This window comes from Tetrahymena thermophila, assembly GCF_000189635.1.
Source record: "Tetrahymena thermophila SB210 genomic scaffold scf_8254563, whole genome shotgun sequence".
In the NCBI taxonomy this organism is placed as follows: domain Eukaryota; phylum Ciliophora; class Oligohymenophorea; order Hymenostomatida; family Tetrahymenidae; genus Tetrahymena; species Tetrahymena thermophila.
In genome coordinates, this window is record NW_002476334.1 from 347,741 (window position 1) to 360,239 (window position 12,499).

General features: G+C 23.3%; 3 protein-coding genes across 3 annotated transcripts; 1 reads left to right on the forward strand and 2 right to left on the reverse strand. All coding sequences in view use genetic code 6, as the record gives it.

The window, feature by feature from the left end:
* Positions 1-3: 3 nt before the first annotated feature.
* Positions 4-2,003, reverse strand: TTHERM_00600720 (eukaryotic aspartyl protease; the record flags this gene model as incomplete). Its single annotated transcript, XM_001032543.3, has 4 exons — positions 4-233; positions 631-1,270; positions 1,382-1,585; positions 1,698-2,003. 4 exons carry the CDS (start codon positions 2,001-2,003, stop codon positions 4-6), a joined length of 1,380 nt encoding a protein of 459 aa, XP_001032543.3.
* A 1,345-nt stretch (positions 2,004-3,348) lies between these two features.
* TTHERM_00600730 (ATPase, histidine kinase-, DNA gyrase B) lies at positions 3,349-9,232 on the forward strand (the record flags this gene model as incomplete). The annotated part of the gene is made up of 4 exons (XM_001032544.2): positions 3,349-5,155; positions 5,608-5,739; positions 5,793-6,990; positions 7,081-9,232. 4 exons carry the CDS (start codon positions 3,349-3,351, stop codon positions 9,230-9,232), a joined length of 5,289 nt encoding a protein of 1,762 aa, XP_001032544.2.
* Positions 9,233-10,010: 778 nt separating this feature from the next.
* TTHERM_00600740 (hypothetical protein) lies at positions 10,011-12,498 on the reverse strand (the record flags this gene model as incomplete). The annotated part of the gene is made up of 8 exons (XM_001032545.2): positions 10,011-10,157; positions 10,205-10,273; positions 10,326-10,328; positions 10,383-10,397; positions 10,911-10,955; positions 11,011-11,061; positions 11,108-11,747; positions 11,801-12,498. 8 exons carry the CDS (start codon positions 12,496-12,498, stop codon positions 10,011-10,013), a joined length of 1,668 nt encoding a protein of 555 aa, XP_001032545.2.
* Between the last annotated feature and the right edge of the window lies 1 nt (position 12,499).

Sequence of the window (12,499 nt, forward strand, 5' to 3'; positions counted from 1 at the left end):
AGATCAAGATTTAGAGCTAATATCTGTATTATTAACATTCTTTTAATATAATTACTCATTCTGTTTCATCATATTTTACTTTATTTTTCTTCTTCTAAAGTAATAAATTACAATTACAATTAATATAATTACACCTGCACCAACTCCACCAAGTATATAATATTTTGTGTAATCTTAATTTTCAGAATCATTAAGATAGTTATCTTTAGGATCTGCAATAGACAATGCAAAACCTTTTTATAAAATAAATTACACTTAAGATCAATAAAAAGAGTAAATCTGTGTAATATCATTATGAAATATTTTTTAATTTCTAGTTTCAATTCTTAAACTCAATTTAAACTTAAAAATACTTTAAAAAACGGCTTAAGAAAATAACTTTAAACTCAAAATAATTTAATATGCTTTAAAATATATCAAAGAATAAAGGGTTTTAATCAAAAGTAAATTCTAAATCCATCTATCTATTTATTTTTTATTTTTGAAATTATTATTATAAAATATTTAATTTATTTTTTTGTTTTAGTTGAATAAAGTAGTATTTAAAATATTATTTTTTATTATTTATTAATAAACGCTTTTAATTAAAATATTTTTTTATTATGATAATTTGTTAAAATATTTCTTTACCTATTGCATCTTTATTATCTTTGTAATTATACTTGAAATGGGTTACGTATTTTCTCATAAATACTTCTCCAAGAATGTTATTGTTTGGGCACAAATCAATAAGGATAGCACAATCACCATTAAGTTTAATAGTATAGTAGTCTGATTCTATAGAATATTTGTATTTTTTTCCATCTGCACTAATTATAGTAAAGTAAATATTTGGAAGAGGTTAGCCACATTTATATGTGAAGTATAAATCTTTTCTTTAAAGCCCATTTACATTTTACTTTAAAAATTCATATACATTATTGAATGTCTAAGTCTCAAAACATAAGACTGAAGTGCCTGAGTCGACTATAGTAGTACTAGAGGACATGTCATAAGATTAACTTCCTAAGATTAAGCTCTAAACGCTTATTTCCCAAAACATTGCTTAAATAGGAGGTACTAAATAATAAATGAAATTGGAACCAGGATTAACTTTGTCTTGATTTATGCCTCCAAATGTTATTTCTGAATCATCTTTCTTAAAGCCGAGATATACTGAAAAACTTTAATCGTTAATTATCTTCCTTTAGAACAGTTCTTTAACAAAAGGACTTCTTGTATCTTATCTTTTATAGCTTACCTAGTAAGTCAATCCAATAATTCCATCTGCCTTATTGAAATGATAAAAATATATGTGTTTAAATTAATCAAAATAATAATAAATTAGAAGTTAATTATCAATTTAAAATAAATATTTTCTCAAATAAATAAATATAATTACATCATAGGATTCTAGATCCTTTACATTAGTAATCAAAAGCAAATTGAAATCGAAAGGAGATGCAGAATTATTATTGCTGAAGTTTACAATGGTACTAGCTAGATATCCATCTACCTAACCTTTTAAATATCTAATTGTCTCTATAGGGTCTCCTGTATACTTACAGCCATTAGTTTCTATACAGTCATATAAATTATTTATGCCCTAATTTTTTAAGATAGATAAACAAAATCAGTTATTAGGCAAATAGCTATTCAATAAACTATAAAATTATCTACTCATTTTGAGTTTATGATAAAAATTAGTTGAAAATTACACTATCTCTACAAGTATTGCAAGTTTTAGATCCTATCCACATCGTATCTGATCCTGAATCAAAAAGCATTTTCATCTTTTGTTAATTCTTACCAACATATATAGTACCAAAGTATTTCATCTAAAAGTAGTTTTCAAGTGAAACTACTTTATTGCTCTGACTAGCTTATACATTAGCATCAGAGCTCAGGAATCTTTCATATTTTTAATGTGGCTTATATTCTCTTATTATGCTAACTTTAATTAGCGCAAAAGAAACATGACTACATGTTAAAATGAGCAAAATTAATGAAATAACTTTGTTCATTTTATGTAATATATAATATTTAGACTATCTATATAATTCAAAATTATTAATTAATATTTCTGATTATTTTTTTTGTGACAAGAAATTTTTACTTGCATCGATAAAAAATATAATACTATTAAGATTTCCCATAATCCGATGTTTTGATAGAGTCTATATCACCATTAATTATCAAAATTTATATTTATACTTCTTATAAATTCTGGATATTTATTTTAATACTCAATAGCAAATTATAATAGTAAATACACATTAATAAAAAGAATAAATTTAGTCTAATTATAAAAAATTTTATTTTTATTAAAAGAATTAATTCCAAGATATCTCTTTTAGTTAAAGTAAACTAAACTTTTTATATCAAGGATATTATTTTAATTTTATGAAAAATTATTTATTTCTCTAGGAATAAAAATAAGTGAGTTTTTTTTGTTATAAATCAAATCAACATTTTTAATGATAGGCCATTTATATAAGTGAAAACATATATATATCCTTAATTGAATTGACAAATCAATTAAGTTTTCTTTTATATTGGTTTAATTTATTTGTTTAAGGAAAATTATTATAATTCCAAAATTACATTGTTTAAATATAATTATATAATTAGAGTAATAAATTTTAAGCATCTTTTAAAAAAAATAAAATATTAAGATTTTATTAATTTTATTTTAGGTTTTGAATTTTTTAATTTTAGAAATTAAAAAAATAATTTAAAAAAAACATTTATAATTGATTAATTGCTTTAGTTGTTTAGCATCCTTTTTAATATATTTCTATAAAGCCATGCATTCTATAATTATTTATTAAAAGCAATTTATTCATAAATAATATATTTTGCTTTAAGAACGAATGGATGCTATTCAATTTTTTTAATATCGAGCAATATCTTATATGTAGTTTTTCATACTTTACTAGATAAGACATTTATTAATTTCTTTTTATAATTCATATTTTTTATAAATAATTTTAGGATTTTAGAAATTCATTGATGAATTATACTTAATAAAAAAACCTGATTCTAAATTATGATTCATTAATTGCGAAAAAAAAATAAGATTTTTTAAAAAATTAATGTTTGGCTGGATAAAGGTTAGCAAATTATAAAGTTTAATTGATGATTTTTCTTATTACGATATGTATTGTACATGTATTATTTTTTATGATTTGCATTTACTGATATATTTGGTTATTATAAATTCAGAAAGAAATGAAGATGAAATGAAAATAGCATTATTGATTTTTTAATTAACAAAAGCATGTATTTATTTAATATTTTGATTAGATAATAAAGTGAAAGAAATACAGCTCTATTACATAAAATAAAAAATATATATTAAATTAAGGTATGATTGATCATTTAAGTAGTTTGAAATTTGATTAGCTTTTCAAGTACAGGATTACATACTAGATCATTATTGCTATTTAAGAAATACTTCTCTTATCTTATTTTTTTATTAGTAGTTCTACACTATAGCAGAAATTAGCAGGCCTATTTATTTTACTTTCTTTGTTTTTAAGAATTATTTTAACTGGATTCATCATAAAAGAATAATGCTATAAAAACTAAAGAAAATATAGTGGTTCTAACGATGAACAGCTGAACAGTAAAAGCTTTTCAATAGAAAAGATAACAAATAATTTGGAAAACTGGAAGTTAGGAAATAAAATAAATGAGCAGCCTTAAAAGATAAGGAAAGAATGGCTTAAAGTTATTAAATAGCTATTTGTACTGGTACCACAAATTATAGCAAAGATAAACTTATTAAATGCTGTAATTTAAGCACAGAACAGTAGTCTGATTCTTTTTTTGAATTATTACTTTGATGAAAAAACATTTTTGCTAATAGGAGCAAGGTAATTTTTAAATATAAACCTGCTCATCAGCAATTTGTTAATTAAATTCTTTCCTTTTGGTATTATTTTAGGAACCTATTTGAAAGATAATTCCATATTTAACTAGACTTTAAGCCAATCTATCCACTCAAGCGATATGATATGGATAGGCATTGTTATATGTACATATTTTATTGGTGACTAGTTTTATTATATCGCAAATTAAAAAATGTAAGCAAATAATTAATTAGTAAAGCAATATTTGTTAGATGACAAGTAGAATATTGTGAAAGTTGCTGATTCGTTTATTGTTAGCTTTTATAGTAAGCACTGGAATTAAAGTGATTTGGGACCATGTGTCTTTAATAATAACAATAACATCAATAACAACAATAACAACAACAATAATAATAATAACAACAATAATAATAAATTAAGCATGAATGGCACTAATTCACAAATTTTAGGAATAAACAACAATAGTAATGTCAATATTTTAAAATAAACAAGCCCACAAAAAAAGCCTTTAATTTTGAAGAGAAATATTTCTCACTCTAAATCAGGCATTTTAGAAAACTGCGATCAGTAATAAGCAAAATCGTACGAGTCTTCTGTTGACGAAGTTTAAAATTCATTGTTTTTATCAGATGTTATGGATTTAATTCCATATGGTATTGCTATTCTTAATTCATAGCACAGTGTAATTTATAATAATAGTAAAATCTTAGAATTGCTGGAATGTGATAAATAAAACGTAATAAAAATTATAACAGGGTTATCTACTTCTAACACTTAAGCAAGTTAGCCTTATAATAGTATGCCTAAATCTTAAAGGCCCAGTACATCTCAATTTGCAAATAAAAAATATGAATCTAGTATAGATAATGTATTAACACAAGCCTATGGAAATGATGATTAAGCATAGGCTATGAGTAAAAATTCATTTCTATGTAATGATAATTACATGGCTACCTCAGCTAATATGTAATAACACCCTACAAGCAGCATGAGAGGGACAGGAACAAATGGAAATTAAGCTTTTAATAATAGTTATGTCAATGTTAACGTTAATATGAATAATAGTTAAGTAGGAAATCCTAATGTTAGTAAACAGCAATCTAATTTAAATGATTCTCAACAAGAAGGAAGTTAATATTCAGGTGATAAAAATTAGTATGATGAAATTATAGAAAATAATTTTGAAAAAAAAAATATGAATAACCATCAAGATGACTCAAATAAAAAAGAATAAAATCAATAACAGAATAAGTCTCAGTAAGATAGTTAAAATAAATAATCACCTTTAAGCTCTCCATTATGTAAAATTTATTAAGTATATCGAGTTAGCACATAACCTCTATTCAATTTATCAACATTTTCTCTATAAATATTTTAAACTACCCTATAATTTTATTAATTCAATCATATAATTACTTAAGAAGTTGATTGATTCCTTTCATTTTAAATTTTAAAATATTTTGAGAAAGAATTTTAAGAAAAAAAATCAATATAAATTTCTTTAATTAATCATTTATTTAAAGTTAAACTACTCATTTTAAAAAACAATAAATGTTTTTCTAGTTAGAACTTATTAATTTTTAATAGTTTTTTGTATTAACAATATAAATCAAATTCATTAACCTATTTATTATTTTTGATTTTTATCAAGATATTTTATTTTTTTGTCTATCTAAATTAATATTAAGAGGTTTGAAAGCTTAAATATCAAATATTTCAAATCATAAGCTAAGAAATTTATTTAAAAAAAAAGAATCTCATAAAAGCTAAGAAGGCTAGGATCATAGATATAAGTAAAGCACAGGAAAATTCGGAGGAAGTATTAATGATGTACCTCTTGAGTAGTGGAATTCAAATATGAGGCTTTCAAACAAAGAACAAATAAGTAAATTAACTTAAAAAATTAATAACTTTATAAAATTTTTTTACATAAAATAGAATTCAACAAGCAATAAACTTTAGAATCAAAAAATAAAATGATAAATTCATTAACATTCAAAGCTAACACTTATTTTAAGAATGGTAATGGAACCAATAAAAATGTAAACAGTAATTTGGTAAACAAGTACTGCAATTCTGAAAATAATACAGGCTCTCAAGATGAGTAGGCTTCTCCATTCATATAATCTGAAAAGAATCATATCTAAGATATTAGGAATTTAAATTAAGAATCAAATATTGAATTGAAATTAGCTCATTATTAGGAATAAAATGGATTTTTGTAAGAAAAAAATAACCAAGATGAAGAAAACAAGTTTACTGATAAATCTTACATGTAAATTAATCTCAACAAAACATAAGAAGCCATGGTTAGTGATATTTCTAGGATAGATGAAAAACACATTTAAAACAATGAATCAATTTCTTGCTTGAAATCAAACTCTGTTACAAATTAAAATCTCGATGAGACAAGCAATATTTAGGCTAATTTAGATATCTCTAAGAGTGCATAAGATAAATACTTAGAAGAAAATCATATTCCCCAATCAGAAAATTAATTTATAAGTTTCACCTTACAAGAAATGAATCAAATTCATTAAACTGGTGGAAAAATTGATAAAGATAAGACTAAGAAGGATAAGGGAAGTAAGATAAAGAGTAAATTTTCAAAAAAGGTTCCTTCTGCCAATTACATATAGAATTCAGAAGTGAACAAAACAAATTGTAATTAAAAGCACAATGAAGATTCAATTAAAATTCACTAAACTGAAAATATAATCTAATCTTAACCTGATGAAAATCACCATAACCACATTCAAAAGAAATAAATTAAAAAGTAAATCAGTATTTTTACACCTCAGCTGAAGCAAAGGAATATAAAAGTAGGCTAACTAATTTCAAGTATGTTCGATAATTAGATAGATGATACTCGAACATACGGTGGAGTTAAGAAATCAAATTCTAGGAATATTTTGATTACCTAGTTGAGCGAATAAATAGAATCTAACTATTCTAGAAATCACTCTCTCCTTGGCTAAATTAATAGTTCAAAGAATATAGGTTTTTATCAATATAAGAATAATGAAGCAAGCATGCAAGTTGTTTATAAAGGAAAGCAACTAATAGTGAGACTAATACCATGTGAATTTCAATATGATTTTGAAGATAATGATAGTCCTCCAACCGTTGATCAAAGGTAAAATTTAAAAATATTATTTTTAAGTAGATTTTTTTCTAGAAAATTTTTATTTTTTATCATTAAAACTTATTTTTTATATAAATATAGCCTTGTGTTAATACAAGTTGAGCCATTTTGGGAGGAGTTATTTTAAGAAAAAATTGAAGATTTCAGTAAAAGAAAAATGTAATTGTTTGGTAGTTTGTGTCATGAGCTCAGAACTCCACTAAATTGCTCAATTTCATTTTTGGATTTGTATAAATAACTAAAGGATGGGAGCGAAGACGAAGCAGATGTAAATGAATTTATTGAACCATCACTTAGATCGAATCAACTCATGTTAAATATGGTGAATGACATTCTAGATTTTGTTCAAATGACTGAAAATAAATTTAAATTTAATCCGATTTCTTTTAACTTGATAGAGTTACTGGAAGAATGTCTCTTGCTGATAAAAGTGCATGCAGATATAAAAAATATTAATTTATAACTAAAAAAAAATGATTTAGTGCCTAAAACTATTGTCTCAGATCCTAATAGAATTCGTTAAATTATTTTAAATTTTCTTTCTAATTCATTAAAATTTACAAAAAATTTTGGGACTATTTCGCTAGAAGCTCAAGGATTAGAATAAGCAAACCCATAATCACAGTAAATCAAATAATCTTCAATAGTAAAGGTCACAGTCTCGGATACAGGAATAGGAATTTCAAAAAGTAATATTAAAAAGATATTTGAAATTTTTAACAAAACTGATCACAAAGACACTTCAATAAATCCTAATGGATGTGGTATCGGTTTACCACTTTCCAATTCCCTAGCCAAACTGGTAGGACCTCTTCAACCAATAATAATTAAAGAAAATAACGGAAACTAAATTTAAGTTTAAAGTGGCATTTAAGTGGATTCTGTAGAAGGAAAAGGCAGCTCATTTTCATTTCTCATTCAAGATTTAAACTCAAAAATACATTAGGAAAAAGATTTTCGTGAAAGTTGTGATATCATAGAATTTGGAGAAAATGACCAAATACAAAGTCAGCTAGACTCCAACAACATGAGAATACTTTCTCAGATTAATAATCACATCCCTCATCTTTATATTAAGCAAGACATTGCTGGTGGAATGAAAATGTTTCATTTTCAACAAAATATAAATACTCCTGCTTAGTATCTATCTGATAATATATCAGAATCAAAGATTAAAAGCTATCAAAGCTCTTTAATAAAGAGTTCTAACAAAACTATTGATATAAATTCAAGTGGCCCTTTAGAAAAGATTCCAAGCAATATATTGTTAAATAAATAGAGAAGAATAACAGATGGTTTTAAAAAAACAACAACAGAATTTGAAATCAATTTATCAAAACCAGTTATATAAACTGTACCTAAAACACAAGCGCAGGTATTTAATTTTCCTCAATCTACTAATTTTGTGTCATCTTATGAAAATATAAATCTTAATTCTTCCAATAAATAATAACCTCTATAAGTTCCTAGCAAAATAAACTCACCCAAGAACAATTACTCTTTATATGAAAAAAGAACTGATTCAAAAAGTATTAATATTAGCAACATGAACAATATAAGTTCTATAGCTTAGCTTAGAAATATGAACAGTGCAACAATCCAATCGTCAGCTACTTAAGACATGGATATCTAATCATTAAAGGGTAATATTAACTAACAAATTACTACTCAAAGTTAAATAGCATTATTCCCCACCTAAATTCCTTCTTAAACGATGCTAAAATAAAATTCTGGGAATATTTAGCCCTAAGCATCAATATAAAAAGCTTTGCTTGATAAAACAAATAATTTCTCGATTAACTCAAAAGGTGAAGAAACAAAAATTTTAATAGCTGATGACTCTGGATTTAACATTATGGTTTTAAAAAAGATAATTCAATTATTTCATATCTAAAATATTCATATATGCCATGATGGATAAGAAGCTGTTACTAAAGTTAGAGACATTTTAAATAATCCTAAAGAGAGATTATATGATATGATATTTATGGATCTGGATATGCCTATCATGAATGGGTATGAAGCATGTAAACAAATAAAGCAATTAATTTAAAATTATGAAGTATCTGATTAGCTTTATATAATTGCTTGCAGTGCATACGGAGTACAAGTAAAAGAAGAACATGCCTTCCACATCAGTCAGCTTGATGATGCTATAGCCAAGCCAGTCAAAAAAGACTAAATTTAATATGTCTTATAAACATTTATAAGAGATAAAATAAGAAATAGATGAAATTTAATAAACTCAGCAAAATAAATTTCAAGCAATCTTTTTGAAAAAAATAAAATGAAAATTTAGATCAAGTATTTAATTTTAATAAAAACCAAAAATTAATTTAAAATTAAATTATTAATTAAATAAGCATTAAAAAAAATATACATTTTGCAATCATTTTTGTTCAAAAGGTAAAATTTTTTAGAATTTAACCTGAACTCTTTTAAGTAAATTTACAAATATAAATTGATAGATAGATATATAAATAAATAAATTAAATATAGATAGTTAAAATATTTAAGTTTTACACTAATATTAAAAATTGTATCTTACTCATAAATAAATTATTCTTTAATTGAAAATAATTTTATTCATTTTTTCATCTTTAATAAACATTTTTTTGTTATTTTTTTTAATTATTTTCTCTTTATTAATTGATTTTACTCATTTAAAAGATTCTTATTTTTTTTTAAGAGGGAAAACTTGAAGAATCTCCTACACTACTACCTTTCAATTATGTTTTTACATATAATCTTCTATAATCTCTTTTTGTTTAAAATGTAAAATTTTTTAACCTGAACTCTTTTAAGTAAATTTACAAATATAAATTGATAGATAGATATATAAATAAATAAATTAAATATAAATAGTTAAAATATTTAAGTTTTACACTAATATTAAAAATTGTATCTCACTCATAAATAAATTATTCTTAAGTGAAAATAATTTTTTTATTCTTTAATACATTTTTTTGTTAATTTTTTAAAATTATTTTCTCTTTATTAATTGATTTTACTCATTTAAAAGATTCTTATTTTTTTTAAGAGGGAGACCTTGAAGAATCTCCTACACTATTACCTTTTAATTATGTTTTTTACATATAATCTTCTATTTCTTATTGCTTAGCTTATTCAATAAGATCCTTCTGCTATTATTTTAACTCCTATTGTAGAATTTTTGTAAATTTTTATATTTAAATTAATGATTTACTTGCATTTGTTAGTTTTTCTACTTTATCAATGAATTGTATTTCAAAAGAATTGCTTCACATTCACCACACTGAGAATTAAAATATAAAAATCAAGATTCTTCAAAATAATAATCAAATTACTTGCTATTTAGAATAATTCATAAAAATTTAATTTTTATTTAATTTAAAAAAATTTACCAAATACTCATGAGACTTTAGATAATAATTAAAAAATATTAGATATTCTATAATCATAAAATACTTACAAATAACTATTTATTTTTAGTGCCAAAAATTTAAAATAAAATCTTCAGTATTAATCAAAGTTACTCTCCACTTATAATTAAAAAAATAGATTACAAAAATAATTATTATTAATTTTTTAAACCCAATAAACTATTTTTATTTTCAATGATTTTTTTTTTTTAAATTAAGGAATATAATAAGAAAACTAAAAAGAAATATCTACCCACTATTTGATTGTTCATAATAATAAATGTATATTAATCTGAATCATTTATGAATATCAAAATAAACTTACTCCCTATTTTTAAAATATTTTTTGTTAAAAAAAAATACTTCCTTTTTAAAAAAATCTTACTCCCTATTTTAAGTTTCATATAAAAGATTATTGAGAGTATTATTTTGAATAAATTTATTTACCCTCTATTTTAAAAATAAAATTTTATTAATTCAATATAAAATATAATTTATTTTTGTGTATACATGACCATGCTAAAATGCTTCGTAAGCAGCTTAGTCTTTGAGATCCTATTTATAAAGTCAATAAAGATTAAATCTAAATATTTATTATACTAAAACTTACTTGTATTTCTATTCTTAAAATATCTAAATTGCTTTTTATTGCTTTAAGGTTCTTTTAAAAATAAATTCAAAATAACATATAACTAAATTATATTTACGTTTTCTCTTAATTCATCTCTTTCTCTCTTTAGCTAGCTTATATCCGATATCCTTTTCTATATGATATCTTAATAATTATCATAAACTTTATTAAATTATTTTTATTATTCTATCTTACTATTTTTTTTCACTCTGTTCTTTACTAAACTTTTTGCTTACCTTATCTACTTAAATTGGTTTGTGGCCTCCAAATAATCACTTTCACCTCCTGAAAGTGATGACTAAGGCTTAGAATAATTTCTTCTATTTTCTTTTGATTAAGTTGGAGGTCTTGATCCAATTTAAACGCTTGTATTGCTTTCACTTTTATCTAAATAACCTTATTTTAAATTATCTACAATACTAAAAAGTCTACATTCATTAATATGTTCCTCAAATTTTTCTACTTTTATAAAAATTTCACAAAAAGGACAGCACTTCTTATCCGTGTTTGCCTTGTACACTATTTTCCCCTCTTATAAATCTACCTAATTTTCTTAATGATAGCTTGCACTACTCCGCCTTTTATCTATACTTTAAATCAATTTTTATTTTTTGAGCTCAAGAAGATCCAAAGGTTTTTCTAATTTATTAAAGGAATTATTCTAAAAGATATCTTTAAGGCTTTCCCTGACATTTTATGGGGTGTAATTGGAGTACCTATCACAAAAATAATTAATTGCCTTATTTATTTAGTAGGAATGCAAATTTACCCTCTAAAACCTTTGCAGTCCTTATCATAGTGTTTAAAGAATAATTCTCTAGGCATTGTTTCTTTGCATTAGTTGCAAACAATCATTTAAGTTCTTGGAGTTTATTTCAACTAATCATTTGCTTAGTAGCTTCTTGTTGAACCACCGCTTACTGGTAAATTTTATAATTGATCTAAAATACTAATTGGTCTGGGCTTTCTCTTTGAAAGTTATGACAAAAGGTTTTCTTTATTTACATTTTGCTCCTCTTTTTAATTTTATGGAGTATGTCTATCTATTGAACTATATCGAGTATTTCTTTTTAGGCTTTCATTATTTCTCTAATTGTCATATGAGCTATTCAATTTAGATTTTTAGTTATCAGAACTAAGATCAATATGAAATGATGATTTGTTATTTTTTACAGGCTTTGCATATAAATTGAACTTTTTCATACTTTTATTTGCAAAATTATTGGATGCAGTTTTGATAAAGACTTTTTCATCTAACTATGAGACTAATCCTTTATTCATAAATACTTTTGAATGGTTACTTATTTGATAAAATTAATGAAAATTGTAAAAATATAAAAAATAATCAATTAGATATGCTTTATATAAAGTAATTTACTAATTGCTATTAAAGTTTTCTTATGATTCTAATTATAAATCATCTTAATTTACCATTAAAACTTAACGAATATAATAATTACCATTCATA